Source organism: Eleutherodactylus coqui, chromosome 5 (assembly GCF_035609145.1).
Source record: "Eleutherodactylus coqui strain aEleCoq1 chromosome 5, aEleCoq1.hap1, whole genome shotgun sequence".
Classification (NCBI taxonomy): domain Eukaryota; kingdom Metazoa; phylum Chordata; class Amphibia; order Anura; family Eleutherodactylidae; genus Eleutherodactylus; species Eleutherodactylus coqui.
In genome coordinates, this window is record NC_089841.1 from 34889300 (window position 1) to 34911576 (window position 22277).

Genomic DNA, 22277 nt, shown 5'->3' on the forward strand with positions numbered 1-22277 from the left:
ATATACTGATCCCACTACACCTACACTACACTAATGTACTGATCACACTACACCTACACTACACTAATATACTGATCCCACTACACCTACACTACACTAATATACTGATCCCACTACACCTACACTACACTAATATACTGATCCCACTACACCTACACTACACTAATATACTGATCACACTACACCTACACTATACTAATATACTGATCCCACTACACCTACACTACACTAATATGCAGATCACACTACACCTACACTAATATACTGATCGCACTACACCTACACTACACTAATATACTGATCCCACTACACCTACACTACACTAATATACTGATCCCACTACACCTACACTACACTAATATACTGATCCCACTACACCTACACTACACTAATATACTGTTCACACTACACCTATACTATCCTAATACACTGATCCCTCTACACCTACACTACACTAATATACTGATCCCACTACACCTACACTACACTAATATACTGATCACATTACACCTACAATACACTAATATACTGATCCCACTACACCTACACTACACTAATATACTGATCCCACTACACCTACACTAATATACTGATCCCACTACACCTACACTAATATACTGATCCCACTACACCTACACTACACTAATATACTGATCCCACTACACGTACACTACACTAATATACTGATCACACTACACCTACACTACACTAATATACTGATCACACTACACCTACACTATACTAATATACTGATCCCACTACACCTACACTACACTAATATACTGATCCCACTACACCTACACTATACTAATATACTGATCCCACTACACCTACACTACACTAATATACTGATCCCACTACACCTACACTACACTAATATACTGATCCCACTACACTAATATACTGATCCCACTACACCTACACTACACTAATATACTGATCACACTACACTAATATACTGATCACACTACACTAATGTACTGATCCCACTACACCTACACTACACTAATACACTGATCACACTACACCTACACTACACTAATATACTGATCACATTACACCTACACTACACTAATATACTGATCCCACTACACCTACACTACACTAATATACTGATCCCACTACACCTACACTACACTAATATACTGATCCCACTACACCTACACTACACTAATATACTGATCCCACTACACCTACACTACACTAATATACTGATCACATTACACTAATATACTGATCCCACTACACCTACACTACACTAATATACTGATCCCACTACACCTACACTACACTAATACACTGATCCCACTAGACCTACACTACACTAATATACTGATCACACTATACCTACACTACACTAATATACTGATCCCACTATACCTACACTACACTAATATACTGATCCCACTACACCTACACTACACTAATATACTGATCCCACTACACCTACACTACACTAATATGCTGATCACACTATACCTACACTACACTAATATACTGATCCCACTACACCTACACTATACTAATATACTGATCCCACTACACCTACACTACACTAATATACTGATCCCACTACACCTACACTACACTAATATACTGATCCCACTACACTAATATACTGATCACACTACACTAATGTACTGATCCCACTACACCTACACTACACTAATATACTGATCACATTACACCTACACTACACTAATATACTGATCACATTACACCTACACTACACTAATATACTGATCCCACTACACCTACACTACACTAATATACTGATCCCACTACACCTACACTACACTAATATACTGATCCCACTACACCTACACTACACTAATATACTGATCCCACTACACCTACACTACACTAATATACTGATCCCACTACACCTACACTACACTAATATACTGATCCCACTACACCTACACTACACTAATATACTGATCCCACTACACCTACACTACACTAATATACTGATCCCACTACACCTACACTACACTAATATACTGATCCCACTACACCTACACTACACTAATATACTGATCCCACTACACCTACACTACGCTAATATACTGATCCCACTACACCTACACTACACTAATATACTGATCACATTACACTAATATACTGATCCCACTACACCTACACTACACTAATATACTGATCCCACACCTACACTACACTAATATACTGATCCCACACCTACACTACACTAATAAACTGATCCCACTCCTACACTACACTAATAAACTGATCCCACTACACCTTCACTAATATACTGATCCCACCACACCTACACTCCACTAATACACTGATCACAATACACCTACACTACCCTAATACACTGATCCCACTACACTAATATACTGATCCCACTACACTAATATACTGATCCCACTACACCTACACTACACTAATATACTGATCCCACTACACCTACACTACACTAATATACTGATCCCACTACACCTACACTACACTAATATACTGATCCCACTACACCTACACTACACTAATATACTGATCCCACTACACCTACACTACACTAATATACTGATCACACTACACCTACACTACACTAATATACTAATCCCACTACACCTACACTACACTAATATACTGATCCCACTACACCTACACTACACTAATATACTGATCCCACTACACCTACACTACGCTAATATACTGATCCCACTACACCTACACTACGCTAATATACTGATCCCACTACACCTACACTACACTAATGTACTGATCACACTACACCTACACTACACTAATATACTGATCCCACTACACCTACACTACACTAATATACTGATCCCACTACACCTACACTACACTAATATACTGATCCCACTACACCTACACTACACTAATACACTGATCCCACTACACTACACTAATATACTGATCCCACTACACCTACACTACACTAATATACTGATCACATTACACTAATATACTGATCCCACTACACCTACACTACACTAATATACTGATCCCACTACACCTACACTACACTAATACACTGATCCCACTACACTACACTAATATACTGATCCCACTACACCTACACTACACTAATATACTGATCACATTACACTAATATACTGATCCCACTACACCTACACTACACTAATATACTGATCCCACTACACCTACACTACACTAATATACTGATCCCACTACACCTACACTACACTAATATGCTGATCACACTATACCTACACTACACTAATATATTGATTCCACTACACCCATACTACACCTACACTACGCTAATATACTGATCACACTATACCTACATTACACTAATATACTGATCCCACTACACCTACACTACGCTAATATACTGATCCCACTATACCTACACTACACTAATATAGGCTCTGTCCTAGATTCCTATCTCTGTGAGTTCTGCACTCCCAGAGCCACCTGGCCTTTCAGTGCTGGGAGAAATCTGAACTTACAAATGGCAAAGATAATGATTGAAGGATGGTGGCTGATTATAGATGGAGCCATATGAGATGCTCACCAGCCGGCCTACCGGGTCCCGGACCCTGGGTTTGGTGTCTCCTGCAGTGGGGTCCGTCACTGTATAATAGGATTGTCCCTCTCCCTAAGACCCCGAAAACTGAAGTCCATATTACTTGCCGGTTAGTATCTTCAGGCCAAAGTGTGATTGTTCCCAGCAAGAGAAAACAAGTAATCTTGTAGATATGATACCTTTAAATTGGCTAACAAAAATGCATGATGTTACAGGAAGCTTTCAAGCCTCTCAGGGTTCTTCCTCAGGCATGATAATATAGATCCGAAGAGGCATGCATATATATACACGCACACACATATATCTATATAACAAGGCACAGACATGGTGTGATTAAATTGCACTTAAAACAATACCAGAACAGGATGGGTAGAGAAATAAATACTTCAATAGTCTACTGATTAAGGCCGCCTGCAGACGGGGGGATTTACATTGCAAAAACCGCAGCAGACTATGTCAATACGCAATTTCATGTCCACAAGCGGAAATCGATTTTGTGCGGTCTCCCCACGGACGGCTTCCTTGAAGACAATGAAAGCCATCAATCCTGCAATCATCATTGCAGCAATGGTTGTGAGATCAGCGCCATCACCTAGCAACGGCGTGGCGTATTCTATACTGTGCATGAGCGCCGGCCGGCACATCCGCAGAACCGAATAGAAGACGCTGGACAGGTAAGCAGGCATCACTGAAGGAGCACAGGGAGCAGAGCCGCGCATGAGACCTACATGGGGCAGAGCTACACTATAAGGACACGGCAGAAAGGGGGCGCTATCACCGGCTGCACAAGATCCCTGAGGAGGAAGATGGTCAAAAGGGGTTAATCCTCCCCCAGCGGTCCTGAAGGGGTTAATACTCTTCTTCCCCACTGACCTGACATGAGGGGACACACAGACCTCCAGCTGTAGAGTCGGACAGCAGCTTCCAGGACCTGTGATGATGTCACTGTCATGTGATCAACTATGTGGGAGGAGTCAGGGGTCACATGACCAGGGGATATTCTGCTGTGCTGGCTGTGATCACTGCTGGGTGAGCTGAAGGGATGTGTGGGGTCAGGATGGATGTAGCAGAGCCGTGTTCATGTGATGCACATGCAGCAGTGCTGCATTACTTGGACACGGCAGAAAGGGGGCGCTATCACCGGCTGCACAAGATCCCTGAGGAGGAAGTTGGTCAATAATCCCTGAATGACTGCAAACCCCCTGCAGCGAGATCTGGTGGCCGCAGCACTGAAGGGCCCATCTGTTCTGTTAGATGCGGACTGAACACTGAAGGTCTTCTACCCTGAACCCCAAGATGTCACCCGAAGCACAAGACAAGTCACCCCAATATGGCCAAAACCAGATAGATAAGCCACAGGAGAGACCGTCATGTCTGCTGTGAGGAGGCTGAAGCTCGGGGGGCATCGGACCCTCCAACAGGACAGCAATCCCCAGCAGACCTCAGAGCCCCCCAAGGCTCGGTGCCAGAAGACGTCCTGGAGGTTCTGGAGATCTTCTTATAACTCTGGAAGAGATGAGACTAATCGGAGCAGAAGTAGAGCTGCCAGCAGGAGGCGGAGAGAACCCCGAGGGGGCCTGTGTTACCCAAACCAGACTGATACCACCCTTAATTCAGGATTAAATAAAAGCCAAAGATCCATATGGTGCCGACCGACATATAAGGCCTCTTTACACATAACAATTATCGCCCAAAATTAGTTCAGTCGAATAAGCGAATTCAGCAAATTTGAGCAATAATTGTTCAGTGTGAATGCGGGGTAAAAAAAGATTGCTAACTTTTTTTTTAAGTTTATTTTTCTGTCAACTTTAAAAAAACCTCATTAGTAGAGATGAGCGAGTATCAAAGGTGCTCGTTACTCAAGTCGAGCTTTTCGTAATGCTTGAGAGCTCATTTTGAGTAACGAACCCCATTGAAGTAAATGGGAGACTCTAGCATTTTTCAAGGTAACACATGCTCTGCATAGGGGAGGTTGTGTGAATCACCTAAAAAACATCAAAAAGTCACGTAAACGCCACAGAAATGGATAGGGGATGGCAGGGGCAGCATCTAAGGCTCCCAGGTCGCACTAATAAGCCAAATTGGGGGTAAGAGCCTGGCGTCACCCCCCTAACAATTTACTTGGGGCCGACCATAAGCAGCAAGGCACACGCGCTGGCACATCTTAGCTAAGCACCACACTAGGTGCAATGAAGGCCAATCACCGCCTGCGGATGACACCGCTGCCTCTTCTCCTGGGTTACATACTGGCATTGCTGTCCAAGTCTCCGCACGAGCCTGCGTCCACAGTGCACACAAAATTTTCCCTGCGCAGCGTTCAGCTGCCCTCATACCACACGCTGGCTTGATAGCCACACCACCCTCATGTCTATTTATAAGTGCGTCTTGCATGGGGAGGAACCAGAGACACCCACTGCAGAGGGTTGGCAGGGCCTGGCAGCGACCCTCTTCGAAAGTGTGGGTGATAGCCTACAATGCTAATGAGAAATGATGATAGATTGACGTACGATCATCATTCCAATACAGTGCCACCTCCGTCACAAAATTGTCAGGAGCCACAAACATTGGCATAAAGGGGACTCAGATGCCAGCACTTCTACACATCTCCACAATGCAGCAACGCATATTAACACCAAAGATTGGTTTGAAGCAGGAGTTGTCGCAAAAGTAGCTACCACAGGTATACAGTGATCCTGTGAATGTCTCATTAAATCAGTTACGGTTGCTTTCATTGCTCCAAAGACTGGATGTACCATGAAGAAGTTCCACAGGCCAAACCTGGCACAATTGCATTCCCTCCCCCCCCCAGGACCTCGGCCTCTGCCCACACCCTCTACAATCATGGGCATAAAGTGGACTTGGATGCTAGTACTGCTGTGAACGTCTCATTCATTCAGTTACACTTCTTCAGATTGGTCCAAATCAGTGTCTCAGATAACTGTGGTAACACAAGAGCAAATACATGTCAACCAGTGCTGATCCCCAGACCCCAAGCAGGAGAGGGAGGTGGCATAATAAGCCCAAGAAACCGTGACCGAGGCAGGACCCACCATCCTATGTGTGGGAAGTACATGAGTGGGCCCAGGGTCAGGCTCGGTCCCAGCCCCTACCTTGTATGACCCAGCTGCACACCACGATGGGAAAGCCGACTGCACCCTACCCAAGTCATTCAGTGTATTTGTACCAGACAGCTGAACACCGCCATTGAAAACTTTTGTGCACCCACAGCATAGGCGAGCCCATGAAACCCAAGGCCAGTATTAAACATGAAGAAATGAGAGTGCCCAAACATGGCAGAGCTTCACCCCGCCCAGGACCTCGGCCTCTGCCCACACTTCTGCCCAATTTATTCTGTTTATGTGCCAGACAGCTGAACACCGCAATGGAAAAGCCGAACCCCTGAAACATTTATGTAGCAAGAGTACAGGCGAACTCCTCAAACATTTCTGTAGTAGGTGTATTGCGAACCCCTGAAAATTTCTGTACCTACAGTATAGGCGAACCCCTCAAACCTTTATGTAGTAAGGGTATAGGTGAACCCCTGAAACATTTCTGTACCAAGAGTATAGGCAAACCCCTGAAACATTGGTGTACCAAGAGTATAGGCGAACCCCTGAAACATTTGTGTACCAAGAGTATAGGCGAACACCTGAAACATTTCTATAGCAAGCGTATAGGCGAACCCCTCAAACATTTCTGTAGCAAGCGTATAGGCGAAACCCTAAAACCTTTCTGTAGCAATAGTATAGGCGAACCCCTGAAACATTTCTGTAGCAAGAGTATAGGCGAAACCCTGAAACCTTGCTGTAGCAAGTGTGGAGGCGAACCCCTGAATCATTTCTGTAGCAAGAGTATAGGCGAACTCCTCAAACATTTCTGTAGCAAGTGTATCGGCCAACCCCTTAAACATTTCTATACCCACAGTATAGGCAAACCTCTCAAACCTTTATGTAGCAAGTGTACAGGCGAACCCCTGAAACATTTGTGCACCAAGAGTATGGGCGAGCCCCTGAAACATTGGTGTACCAAGAGTATAGGCGAAACCCTGAAACATTTGTGTACCAAGAGTATAGGCGAACCCCTAAAACATTGGTGTACCAGGATTATAGGCGAACCCCTAAAAAATTTGTGTACCAAGAGTTTAGGTGAACCCCTGAAACATTGGTGTACCAAGAATATAGGCGAACCCCCTGAAACATTGGTGTACCAAGAGTATAGTCGAACCCTTGAAACATTGGTGTACCAAGAGTATAGGCGAACCCCTGAAACATTTCTGTAGCAAGAGTATAGGCGAAACCCTGAAACATTTCTGTACCAAGAGTATAGCCGAACACCTGAAACATTTCTGTAGCAAGCGTATGGGCAAACCCCCCAAACATTTCTGTAGCAAGAGTATAGGCGAAACCCTGAAACCTTTCTCTAGCAATAGTATAGGCGAACCCCTGAAACATTTCTGTAGCAAGAGTATAGGCAAAACCCTGAAACCTTGCTGTAGCAAGTGTAAAGGTGAATCCCTGAAACATTTATGTAGCAAGAGTATAGGCGAACTCCTCAAACATTTCTGTAGCAAGTGTATCCGCGAACCATTGAAAGATTTCTGTACCCACAGACTAGGCGAACCCCTCAAACCTTTATGTAGCAAGCGTATAGGTGAACCCCTGAAACATTTGTGTACCAATAGTATAGGCGAACCCCTGAAACATTGGTGTACCAAGAGTATAGGCAAACCCCTGAAACATTGGTGTACCAAGAGTATAGGCGAACACCTGAAAAAAAATTGTGTACCAAGAGTATAGGCGAACCCCTGAAACATTGGTGTACCAAGAGTATAGGCGAACCCCTGAAACATTGGTGTACCAAGAGTATAGGCGAACCCCTGAAACATTGGTGTACCAAGAGTATAGGCGAACACCTGAAAACAATTGTGTACCAAGAGTATAGGTGAACCCCTGAAACATTGGTGTACCAAGAGTATAGGCGAATACCTAAAAAAATTTGTGTACCAAGAGTATAGGCGAACCCCTGAAACATTGGTGTACCAAGAGTATAGGCGAACACCAGAAAAAACTAGTTTACCAAGAGTATAGGCGAAGCCTGGAAAAATTAGTTTGCCAAGAGTATAAGCGAAGGCCTGAAAAATTGGTGTACTAAAAATATAAGTGTACCGCTAAAAAATTGGTTTACCCGGAGGGCAGGTGAAACCCATAAACATTTTTTAAAGATAGAGCTCATTGTTGCTTAATTCGCAACAGAGCCTGGAGGCAGCCCTCCGAAAAAATTGGTTTTAACAGAGCCTTTTGGCCCGCAGAAACATTGGCAGTTCAGCATGATTACATGCTGTTTTAAGAGGAGGAGGAGTAAGTTCCGAGAGGGATAGACCAAGCTACTTCTCCCTTTTTTTGGGGTGATAGAGGATGCATATTTCTCCTGTTGCAGCTAAAAAATCTTATGATCCGCTGCTTTCCACTGGTGGAGAAGAGAAGTCTGGGGAAATCCTGCATTTGTTCATCTTAATGAGTGTAAGCATGTCGGTGCTGTCAGTTGACAGGCAGGTACGCTTATCCGTGATGATCCCCCCAGCAACACTAAACACCCTCTCTAATAACACGCTAGCGGCAGGGCAGGCCAGCACCTTCAGTGTGTACAGCGAAAGTTTGTGCCACGTGTCCAGCTTTCACACCCAATAGTTGTATGGAGCAGAGGGATCGCGGAGTATGGTGGTACGATCAGCTATGTACTCCCTCACCATCTTTTTACAGTGCTCCCTCCGACTCAGCCTTGACTGGGGAGTGGTGACACAGTCATGCTGGGGAGCCATAAAGCTGGCAAAGGCCTTGGAGAGTGTTCCCCTGCCTGCGCTGGACATGCTGCTTGATCCCCACGGCTCCCCTGCTAGTTGGCCCTCTGAACTACGTCTTCTATTGCTAGCGCTGGCAGATGTGAACATTAGCATCATTTTTTCCCCCAGGGCCCTGTGGTATTACATCACTCTCGTACTCCTTTCCTCTTCGGGAATGAGAGTGGAAAGGTTCTCCTTATACAGTGGGTTGAGAAGGGTGTACACCCAGTAATCCGTGTTGGCCAGAATGAATCTAACGTGAGGGTCACAGGAAAGGCAGCCTAACATGAAGTCAGCCATGTGTGCCAGAATCACAGTACGCAACACATCGCTGTCCTTACTAGAAGGATGAATTTCATGATCCTCCTCCTCTTCAGCCCATACACGCTGAACAGATGAGAGGGAAGCACCATGGGTACCCTCTGCAGTGTGGCCAGCAGTCTCTAACCCATCCTCCTCCTCCAAAATGCACTGAGATACAGACGTGAGGGTGATCTGGCTATAAAGCAACATACTGTCATCCCCCATCTCCTGTTCTAACCACAAAGTGTCAGCCTTAAAGCTTAGCAGCGAACTTCTCAGCAGGCAAAGCAGCGGGATGGTAACGCTAATAAAGACCACATCGCCACTCACCATTTGTGTAGACTCCTCAAAGTTTCTGAGGACCTGGCAGATGTCGGCCATCCATGCCCACTCCTCTGTGAAGAACTGCGGAGGCTGACTACCACTCTGCCGGCTATGCTGCAGCTGGTATTCTACAATTGCTCTACGCTGCTCATAAACTCTGGCCAACATGTGCAGCGTAGAATTCCAGCGCGTGGGCACGTCGCACAGCAGTTGGTGCTCTGGCAGCTGAAAGCGATGTTGCAATGTCCTGGCTGCATCCATGGTGGACTTGCGGAAATGTACGCTCACGTGGCGCACCTTGCCGAGCAGGTCAGACAAGGGGGCGTACTTTTTCAGAAACCGCTGAACCACCAGATTGAACATGTGGGCCAGGCTTTGCACGTGTGTGAGGCTGCCAAGCTGCAGAGCCGCCACCAGGTTATGGCCATTGTCACACACGACCATGCCTGGTTGGAGAAAGCCAGAGATCGGTCTGCTCCGTCAGACCCTGTAACAGCTTGGGGGTGGTGTGCCTCTTGTCACCTAAGCTGATTAGTTTCAGCACGGCTTGCTGACACTTCCCCACCGCAGTGCTGCCGCACCGCGCGCTACTGACTGCTGGTGATGTGCTCACACTTCTTAATTGAGAGGTGGAGGTGGCAGAGGAGGAAGAGTGATAATACGACGGAGTAACCATCGCCGAGGTAGGACCTGCTATTCTCGGTGTGGGTAGCACATGAGCAGTTCCAGGCTCTGACTCGGTCCCAGCCTCCACCAAGTTCACCCAATATGCCTTCAGGGAGATGTAGTGTCCCTGCCCGCCAGCACTTGTCCACGTGTCCATCGTTAAGTAGACCTTCCCAGTAACAGCGTTGGTGGGGGCACGGTTTATGTTGCAGGAGACATGCTGGTGTAGGGCGGGGATGGCGCACCAGGAAGAATTGTAGTGGCTGGAGACCGCCACTGCATTCATGTTTTTGAAAGCCTCAGTTTCGACTAGCCTGTATGGCATCATCTCCAGGCATAGTAATTTTGCAATGTGCACGTTTAAAGATTGTGCATGCGTGTGGGTGGTGGCGTATTCCCGCTTTCACTCCAACACTTGTGTTAGCGACAGGTGAACGTTCTGCTGGGAGACATTGCTGGAGGCAGTGGAGGACCATGGAGGTGAGGGTTTGGGTGCAGGCCAGGAGGTGCTTGTGCTTGCATCCTGAGAGGGGGATTGGATCTGTGTGCCAGGTTGTGGCACAAGGGAAGAGGCAGTGGTGTTACCCGGAGGCCATGAATGGCCTTCGTTCCACCTTGTGGGGTGCTTGGCCATCATACGCCTACGCATGTTGGTGGTGGTGAGGCTGGTAGTGGTGGCTCCCGACTGATCTTAGTGCAGCACAGGTTGCACACCACTGTTCATTGGACGTCCGCGCTCTCACTAAAAAACATTCATACCTCTGAACACCTAGCCCTCTGCACGGAGGCTTGCTGTGAGGAGGTGCTGTGGGAAACAGTTGGGGGATTATTTGCTCTGGCCCTGTCTCTCCCCCTGACCACCCCACTGCCTCTTCCAGTGGCCCTGTCCTGCTGCTGCACTTGCCTCCCCCTCTGAAGCTTAGCAAGCCAGGTGGGGTCAGTCACCTCATCGTCCAGCAGCTCTTCCTCTGAATCCTCTGTCTGCACCTCCCTTGGACTTACTGCCCTTACAACAACCTCACTGACAGACAACTGTGTTTCATCCTCCTCTTCCACAAAAAGCTCTTGAGACAGTTGCCGGAAGTGCCCAGCCTCATCACCCGGACTCAGGGAAATTTCCAAATGTTGGGCATCGGTCACAAGAAACTCGGGTGAGGAACCGTTTTTTCCGACTTAGGGCAGGGACCCGAGAACAGTTCCTGGGAGTCTGCCTGCTCAGAGTCTCTCCTTTTCCTGGAGTGACGAGGCTGGGAGGAAGGAGGAGTAGCAGCCATTGGATTCAGAGTTGCAGTGCCTAGGCCGGGAGTAGTGGACTGCGGAGAAGATTGTGTGGTCGACACATTGCTGGACGCGTTTTCTTCCATCCATGACAGGACCTGCTCATGCTGCTCTGTTTGTAATAAAGGTCTACCACGTTGACCCGTAAATTGTGATATGAAGCTAGGGAGCCCAGAAACTTGCCTCTCTCCTAATCCCGCAGCAGCCGGCTGTGATTTACCACGCCCAGAAACTCGGCCTATGCCCACACCCTCACTTGGACATCCGCATCCTTGACCCTTACCGCTACTCCTCATCATGGCGGATTAAGGATAGAGCAGGGCCCAAATAAATTACCCCACTGTACAGCACTGACAACTGGGCCTTAATTCAGCGCACACATAGACTTGTAGATAGCGGAGGCTCTATGCTGTGACTTGAAAAAATTAACCCGCTGTCTTGCGCTAATACCTAGGGGTAATTTACTGCTCGCAGAGACTTGTAGATAAGAGAGGGTGTATGGAGTGGGAGAAGACTCTAAAGCCAGTGGATAGTGCTGGTAACTGTGGCTATCTCAACCCCACCAAGGAAAGGGTATTGTGAGACGCTCTGCATAGCGGCAGAGCTGAAATACGTTGCAGTGGCCCAGGAAATATTACAGTACTGTTTACCGGTGAGACCTCTGTCTAATGCACTGCAGACATAGAACGGTAGTTTGCAGTAGGCTAGGAAATATTAGAGTGCAGTTTCACGGTGAGAGCTGGTTGTACGGCACTGCAGGCTGAGAAAGCTATTACTGAAAGGCTGGGAACAGGCCTAGATGCGTAATACAAAAATGGATGCATGACTGCTCCCAGCCAGCCACAACTATAATGCACAAGGTGAGATGTAGCCCTAAGAAGGACCATTGTGGTTCTTGTATGGAGGATCAGGAGGACTGTATAACTTTCCCTATATAAGTAGCTCTGTCCCTACACTCTGCCTTATGCACAGCACACACAGAACAGTATAGCTGAAATGGCCTGCACAGCTCGGGATGCTTAAAAAAAATAAATGGTGCACTAGTGCTTCCAGCCAGCCACAACTATAATGCACACGATGAGGAGTAGCCCTAAGAAGGACCGTTGGGGTTCTTGAAGACAGGATCCTATGCTAACACTTTCCCTGTATAAGCAGCAGCACTTCCCCTAACCTCTGCCAGCATGCATCTGAGGCGAGCCGCGGGCGGGACCAGTTTAAGTACCCGGCGGTCACCTGATCGGCCCAGCCACTCACTACTGGGGGGAAGAGAGGGCTGGCACGTCACAGCAGGAAGTGGTAATGCCTTCCCCCCATGTCTATTGGCTAGAAAATGGCGCTAAACATGCGGGGAAGGAAATGCAATTGACTCGAGTACCGCGTGGTGTTCGTCTCGAGTAACGAACATCTCGAGTACCCTAATACTCGAACGAGCATCAAGCTCGGACGAATGTGCTCGCTCATCTCTAATTCCAATAGTAAACCTTGAGCAAGTGTGTGAATTTCACAGTGCCACATCACTTATACGTTCCATATAGTAATGGTGAACAAAAATAGGAAAGGCATAAAAACATAACAAATATGATATTATATTGAGACTCCATATGTCAGAATTACAGCACCATACCAGATCCAAAATAACGCCTGGGCCATATTATAATGATACGCATGAGGATTCTGCAATGCAGTATTCTAACCGTTGCAATGGCATTATAATGGAACTAGACATGTGACCTTTCCAATGATACATCTCACCAAGGATACTACACGTCCCATATTACGAGTATAATGTTACTACAAAGAATGGAGAAGGTGAAACGGGACCCCAACTATGAATATAAAGAGTTCACACACCAGACGTTATCACATCATTATCTATACAGTGTTACAGATTCCAACATTACATCATAAATCCCAAATTTGTCCTTTTCAACATCATTTTTAACAGATTCCCTAAGCAGAGATGGAGTGTTTGGCCATATTAACCCTTTCTACCCCAGTACTCTGCACCAGACCTACTACAGATCCAGGGGCTAGGGCATACCAGATAAGTATCATCATCATCCTCATCCTTTGAGTTTGACTCAGATAGCCCGACCTTTTTGGCCAGAATGTTGGGATTAGTAGTGCATGGACTGTTGTACTGCGGAGCACATAGCCTGTCCTGACACTCCTTCTGTGTGAAATCTCTAATTAATCAGATTTTACAACAAGATGTCGGTAATTATGTTACTTATTGTTTATTCTTGACCTTTTGACCACAATGTTAATTACAATTAGCAGATGTAAATGACATAGCATGTAACTAATTAGGGAAATTCCCTTTTTTCATCATTCTGTGTATTCTGTGTACAAACGCAGTAGTGGAACTACTGATAAAAAAAAGACAAACTGAGGGTGCGTTCACACGAACGTATATCGGCTCGGTTTTCACGCCGAGCCGATATACGTTGTCCTCGTGTGCAGGGGGGGGATGGAAGAGCCAGGAGCAGGAACTGAGCTCCCGCCCCCCTCTCTGCCTCCTCTCCGCCCCTCTGCACTATTCGCAATGGGGAGAGGCGGGGCAGGGCGGGGCTAAGTGGTGCGAATTGGCCCTGCCCCCGCCCCGTCTCTCCCCATTGCAAATAATGCAGAGGGGCGGAGAGGAGGCAAAGAGGGGGCGGGAGCTCTGTTCCTGCTCTAAGGCTCTTCCATCCTCCCCCCCCTGCACACGAGTACAACGTATATCGGCTCGGCGTGAAAACCGAGCCGATATACGTTCATGTGAATTCACCCTAAGGCTTCTTTCACAAGAGCGCATATTGGCCGGCTGTTTTCACAGCCAGCCAATATACGCTTCGTTGTAAGTGAAAGATTGGGTGAACGGGCGCACAACTCAAACGTTTGTGCGCCCGTTTATATAGCCTGGTAAGGACGGCGCAATCTCCCATTTCCAGGCCATCTCCCATTTCCCCTCCCTCCTCATTGCAGGCTTACCTGTCTTCCTCCCCTTTCGTTCTGTGCAATGGGAGGGGCCATCCCGCCTCTTGTCCATAACATCAATGTCCATTGCACAGAACTAAGGGGGGGGGGGGGAGAGGTAAGCCTGCACGAGTGGGGGGGAGAACAGAGGGAGGAAGTTAACTCCCTCCCACCTACGGCCGCTGCCATGGGCTCCCATAGGAGCTTGTGCAGCGGCTAGATGTATTCCGGCCAAAACATAGTATCCCCTCTTCCTCCCATGCTTTTTTGGGGGTTATTTCTTGACCCCAGCGGCAGGGATGGGGTGTAAAAAGTGGTGCTCTGTGAGGCTTCGTAAGCTTGATGAGGTGCGACAGTCTCACACAGAAGGCGCTCAACAAGCTGCTCCTGGAACTGCAGGAAGGCGAGCGTTCCCAAGGCTTCTTGTAAATTACGTACTACAGGTAGCGGTCTCAATAACGCCCGGCTCATACGGCCGGATGTGGGATCTGCTTGCAGAGGCCCACAGCAGATCCCAGCTGTGAACCTGGCTGTGGCCCTGCGTACGGCCACGTAATGTACTGCGCATAACTGCATATTCACACAGGCGGTCATGCGCAGTACACCTTTTTTTGTTTATATTCCCCCCCATCCCCCGTCGCACAGTGATGACGTGGGTAACGGCGATCACAGACTCGGGCACCGCTCACCGCAGTATCCCGGTGACATCTCCTGCCTCCCGGCTACCTTCAGGAGCTGGCAGCCAGGAGATTTCAAATTTGCCAAGGCTTATGGCCTTCTGTGCATGCGGCTGACATATGATGCCTGTCACACATGCAGAGAAAGCGGCGTCAGGTGCTGGAGGACCAAATCACCACAGGATGGCATGGAAGACCAGGGTGAGTAATCTCAGCTGCCCCATAGATTCAATCCATGAGGGCAGCTGAATCTTTGCGCCGATTGCATTGCCGGAGGGTGGGGGACTCCCCAAGGCCCCCCATGACAGCTCCATGTTGTCATCATCTACCTCTTGGCACTGACAGCATGGAGCTGTCATGTCCATAGGCCACGCGGTTTTAATTCCCACAGGAAGCTGGTTTTTACGTCCTCGGGGATAAAAAGCGCATTTAACTAGGATGTAGAAACATTATGGGCTGGTCACTAAGGGGTAAAAAGGCCATCTAACCCGAGTCTGCTTAATGTCCTTCTATTGGGGGAAAAACTAATATTCTTATAACTCCTCCCATTTCTAGTTTTTTCCCCCCACATTTAATAATATCAGGCTTTGAGTTCAGATTTTCATACTTTTTTTTATTTTTCGATACATATTGAACTCTATTTGCATGTGAAATCATATTGCACAGAATGAGTCTTTATTATCTTTACTCCATCGTTGTTTTTAAAAAGTTTTTTTTTTTTAAATTGAAAAAAATTTAATAGAATGTAAAAATAAGCAAAACAAAAAAAACGTCACATTGGTTTACTATGTGAAGGAAAAACGCTTAAAAAGTACATATCGCATTTCCTGAAAATAAAGGGTTCAAAAAGTTGCATGTATCCCAAAATGCTTGCAATAAAAAAAATACATACTGCCCCCCAAAAAACAAGCCAGCACTAAGCTAAACTGATAGAAAAATAAAAATGTTCTAACATATTAATGCTAACTATCTTTAATGAGAAATGCTTTTATTGTACACAAGTATATAGGTTTCAGGACATAATAAACATCTGGTTATAGGCAGATCTTAACATCAGGTAAATATAACCTCAGATGAAGAACACATGACAAATTACACCGAGTCATTAAGAGAACGTAGGGCAAAATGCAGAAGCAGTGTGTGAAAAATTAAAACCACCTTTACGGCTTCCATAGGAAGTAAGAGGGAAAGTAGCAACCAGATGCCAAATGCTCTTGAGTAGTTGACCCTATTCACCTAATTGTAAGACCTTCTAAAAACCAGATTTATTTTTCTTATCTCCATATAAATCTATAGAATCTAAAGAGGGCGTGGAGTGCCCAGTTTTTCCCAGGAATACATTATAGATATAGATAAAATAGATATAAAAACATCTCCATAAAAAAAATGCAGCCTCCCTCCCAATTAAAACTTTTTTCGTTATTACACCAGTTAAATGGGTGTGTCCTGACTTTTGCCTCACGCTATTTTTATATAACTCTAACAAATGGTATTGCAGTAACTGCACTCACCTGCAGAATGAAGATTACTCGTTAGTTATGTCACAGACAGAGGGCTTATTTACACGTCCGTATATCGTCCAGGTTTTCACGCCCGGCAGATATACGGTGTCTCTTTCTGCAGGGGGAGGAGCAGTGCACTGAGCATCCGCCCATTCTCCGCCACTATTTCCAATGGGAGGGGGTGGGTTGAAACTTAGCTCCGCCCCCACCCCTCCTATTGCACTGCTCCCGGCCCGGCTTGCCTCCTCTCCCTGCAGATAGAGACACCGTATATAGGCCGGGCGTGAAAACAAGGCCAATATACGGACGTATGAATAAGCCCTGAATGGTAGAAAATATAAGTTATCATACCCCAAAATGTTGCCATTAAATAAACAGAACTCCTAACCATCCCTCACGGTCGTGGAGCCAAAAATAAAATAGAGATCAGTTGGAAACAACCTTTCGATTATTTTTATCCCCATCATTTTGCCCTGGAGACTATTTGCCTTTTCTCTTGTATGACGTGGTTTCTCCGTTAGGCCGGTTTGATACGGCCGAGAAGACTGAACCAGATTTGTGCGTTGTGAGTCATACACATGAGCAATGCTTTCCTGCATACCACCGCAATGCGATGCTCTGCAGGCAACAAATCAAAGCGTATCGGCAGCAGCGCCGCCCCGTTGAAAGCTATGGCAGAGCTTTGCGATTCCCTTCATCCCTGCAGTGATGCGAGGTTTGTTTCACATGAAAACGCCTCACATCTCTGGGACATTCACATGGATGATTCACGGCCCGATATTGCCCTCGCCCATGTGAAACTATCTTTAGGGCTCATTCACACGAGTGTAAGCATGTAACGCTGCGAGTATCCCATGCATTGTATGCATCGCAGACCTTTCGTTCTGCTGTTAGGGACTGCGTAGGGCTGTGAGTGGCCTTGCGCATGCCCAGGATCCTGACGTCAGGGACATGCGCAGTGTGGTTTATGTTTTTTCAAATTCCCCCTCTCTGCTGCCCCTTTGCAATGCCTGCATACGAACAGCCCATTAAGGGCCACATATGATATGCGGAGAAATAGAGCATGTTCAATTTATTTCTCCTGCGTACCACATGCAGTGTCCACACGCAGGCGCGTAACAAGATTTGATTTGCTAGTAAAAATATTTCCTACAATCTGAACATGAAAAACACTTTTCTCCTGTATGACTTCCCTGATGTAAAAAAAAATCACTCATGTAAATGACCCCATTCAAAAGAATTGCGTTCATATGCATGCCAGATTTGTGCATCTCACACCGCAGAAAAATCACACGATTTTCTGGGTCACGTGAAATCAATGGACTGTATTCTCTGTGTTTTGCGCGGAAATATGGTCGTGTGCAGCTGCCTTAGTAAAATAGCTATTAGAAAAAAGCCAGAATAAGAAGTTCTAAACCTTCGCCCTGTTGCGGTTGTAAAAAAAGGCACTGTTTACAGCAAATCTAAAAAAACTCCTTAATGACCTTTAGTTAACATCCAATCGTAGCAGTTTTTGCTTGTTTTGGAGCATTTGCTAATCAGAGGAGTTTAACAAAAAAAAAATAGTCACTTTTCTGTGTGAGTACTTGGATATTTAAAAACTGGTGATTTCCTAGTGAACATCAATAAGCCTTCTCTTCTGTGTGACCTTTTTGATGTTTAATAAGATTTGATTTCAGAGTAAAATGTTTCCCACATTCTGAACATGAAAATGGCTTTTCCCCTGTGTGACTTCTCTGATGTATAACCAGATTTGCGTTGCTAGCAAAACCTTTGCCATAATCTGAACATGAAAATGGCTGCTCCCCTGTGTGAATTCTCTGATGTGTAACAAGATATTTTTTGGTAGTAAAGCATTTCCCACATTCTGAACATGAAAATGGCTTCTCCCCTGTGTGAATTTTCTGGTGTGTTACAAGATTTGATTTGCTAGCAAAATATTTCCCACATTCTGAACATGAAAATGGCTTTTCCCCTGTGTGACTTCTCTGATGTCTAACCAGATTTGCTTTGTGAGCAAAACCTTTGCCACAATCTGAACATGAAAATGGCTTCTCCCCTGTGTGAATTTTCTGGTGCGTTACAAAACTTGATTTGCTAGCAAAATATTTCCCACATTCTGAACATGAAAATGGCTTTTCCCCTGTGTGACTTCTCTCATGTCTAACCAGATTTGCTTTGTGAGCAAAACCTTTGCCACAATCTGAACATGAAAATGGCTTCTCCCCTGTGTGAATTTTCTGGTGTGTTACAAGATTTGATTTGCTAGTAAAACATTTGCCACAATCTGAGCAAGAAAATGGCTTCTGCCCTGTGTGAATTCTCTGATGGTTGACGAGATGTGGTTTGCTAGTAAACCATTGGTCACATTCTGAACATGAAAATGGCTTCTCCCCTGTGTGAATTCTTTGATGTATGACAAGATATGCTTTGCTAGTAAAACACTTCCCACATTCTGAACATGAAAATGGCTTCTGCCCTGTGTGAATTCTCTGATGTATAACCAGATTTGCTTTGTGAGCAAAACCTTTGCCACATTCTGAACATGAAACTGGCTTCTCCCCTGTGTGAATTTTCTGGTGCGTTACAAAACTTGATTTGCTAGTAAAATATTTCCCACATTCTGAACATAAAAATGGCTTTTCTCCTGTGTGACTTCTCTGATGTATAACCAGATTTGCGTTGCTAGCAAAACCTTTGCCACAATCTGAACATGAAAATGGCTTCTCCCCTGTGTGAATTTTCTGGTGCGTTACAAGATTTGATTTGCTAGTAAAATATTTCCCACATTCTGAACATAAAAACGGCTTCTCTCCTGTGTGAGTTCTCTGATGTGCAACAAGATTTGCTTTATGAATAAAACACTTCCCACATTCCGAACATGAAAATGGCTTCTCCCCTGTGTGAATTCTCTGATGTATAACAAGATATTCTTTGGTAGTAAAGCATTTCCCACATTCCGAACATGAAAATGGCTTCTCCCCTGTGTGAGCTCTTTGATGTTCTCCTCTTCTGTAACTTTTCTTCTGCTTAACAGTCTGTGATGGATCAGAGGATGGGGCCTGTATAAAAGCACTAGATGATGGATCTTTGCTATGAAGGGCTGAAGGTATATTTGGGATAATGGCAGGTTCTTCATATGCATCTTGTCTACCATTATCATCCAATTCAAAATCTACAGATATCAGACGTTCCTCTGAGCTCCTGGTACCGTCACCTGCCAAGAATAAAGCTGATTTTACCATTATTGAACATAAGAAAAATGATATTGACATTTCTATATAAATTACAGGTCACATAGCAAAATGTAATTAGACAGAAATAAGCAATTAGATCACAATCTAATAGTAGACCTCAGAGAGAGGACCAGTAGATCTTGATGTTCTGACACCAAGGTGTTATCTTCCTCCCTCTCCACATCTCCATGACAACCAATGTGCAAGAGAACATTTCATTAGGAGATAGAGTAATAGGGTTTACTTAGTTCTAAAATTGGGAAGATATTCTTCTCTCAATAGTACTGACAGCAAACAATGAAGGAATCGGCCTCGTTCACATAGATATATTATATATCCGGACTACAGATGGATTTTACACTCATCTATTTCAAAACATTTATTCTTCTAAATAATGGATACAATACACAAGATAATCGCAACATTATTATGATGTGGTGCCCATAATTACACCCATATTATAGATGCCCATCATGTGTTAGTGCCTAGAACGGTATCACATGTCATCCACATTTAGTTTGTACTTTGGATGAATGGGGGAACATCCAGCGGAAACTGTCAGATCCCAGAGCTTATAAATCTACATAACTATCTGCAGCCGCTGACCGAGGAGAATCTGTGACTCTTCTCTGCTGTATTTAGTGGTTACTACTCACCTGGGCGGTTACCTGTAGGAATCCCCTCTTTACACCGCTGATCATCCGTCCCATTTGTCTCTGTAGTATAAAAATCGGTCAGATCTTCATCCTGATACAAAAGCTGTGAGACAAATATTATAAAAGTCAGCAGACGGTTGGAGAAGTCATGTGAAAAGATCATTAATCATCATTATTACCAAAAATGACCTGACAGGAGTAGTTATCTGAGCCACATAGCTGCAGGTCTAGAAGCCGGACATAGATATTAGATGGTGGCTCAATGACCCCTCAGGAACCTCATACGCATATATATCCAGCATGGCTAGACACGCTGCACGTTGTCTCAGTGGAGGAGATCAGCGTCTACCAGATACATCCGCTGTTTGTCTCGGGGGAAATAAAGGAGCAGATAGATATAAATCCAACCTGTTGGCTCCTTATTCCCACCAGCAGTCTCCACCGCCAGAAAACTGGGAGAAGATCCAGACAACATGTAATGTCTCCGGTCAGCGGTAATCCTGCCATCTCCACCGGCCTCATCACACAAGGAGAAGACATCTAATAAGACTGAAGACAAGAGCTTCACAGCCTTCTACAGATCAGAGGGACATCTCCATCTACCTGATGGTCCTGTGGAAGAAGAGGACGGGGACATCTCTCTGGTGGGCTTCTCTCACTGGATGGAACTGGAGGAAACACAGACAGACACTGAAGTCCTTCTTTACATACAGATAATAAAGTCCCCGTGTATTTAGTCCTGTCTATTACCTGGTGATGGGAGCTGCTGGCGGGTCTCCATCATGGCCTCCTTGTACAGATCCTTGTGTCCTTCTAAATACTCCCACTCCTCCATGGAGAAATAGACAGCGACATCCTGACACCTTATAGGAACCTGACAACACAATATACAGTCATTACCCAGAAGCCTCCAGTGCTGTTACTGTATAATGTCCCAGCATTCCCTGCAGCATCACCTCTCCAGTCAGCAGCTCAATCATCTTCTTGGTGAGTTCTAGAATCTTCTGTACATTGATGTCCTCATGTATCAGGGGGTGAGGTGGGGGCCTTGTGATTGGGCTCAGGGGTCTTCCCCATCCATCACATATGGGGGCCCGACAGCCATCACTAGAGGTCTTCTTCACTACTGTGTAATCCTGTATATTGAGAGACATTGATTAATATCACTACAGACCAGGGGCGTAATTAAAGGCTCAGGGGCCCAGATGCAAAAAGTTCAGCTCTGCCCCACCCCAGTACCCATACCTAAACCATGCTGCATACAGCTGCAAAACAAATTTCCATACATGAT

At 45.6% G+C, this 22277-nt stretch overlaps 1 protein-coding gene across 1 annotated transcript in view; it reads right to left on the minus strand.

Annotated features, from left to right (window-relative positions):
- LOC136629217 (zinc finger protein 850-like) overlaps positions 1-21859 on the minus strand; it is an 83402-nt gene extending 61543 nt beyond the window's left edge. The window contains exons 1-4 of the mRNA XM_066605397.1: positions 21737-21859; positions 21590-21654; positions 20987-21089; positions 18927-20311 (exon numbers count right to left, since the gene is read on the minus strand). Coding sequence (XP_066461494.1) covers positions 18927-20311; positions 20987-21089; positions 21590-21654; positions 21737-21821 — 1638 coding nt within the window. The 5' untranslated portion in view covers positions 21822-21859. The remainder of the gene's footprint in view (positions 1-18926; positions 20312-20986; positions 21090-21589; positions 21655-21736) is intronic.
- Between the last annotated feature and the right edge of the window lie 418 nt (positions 21860-22277).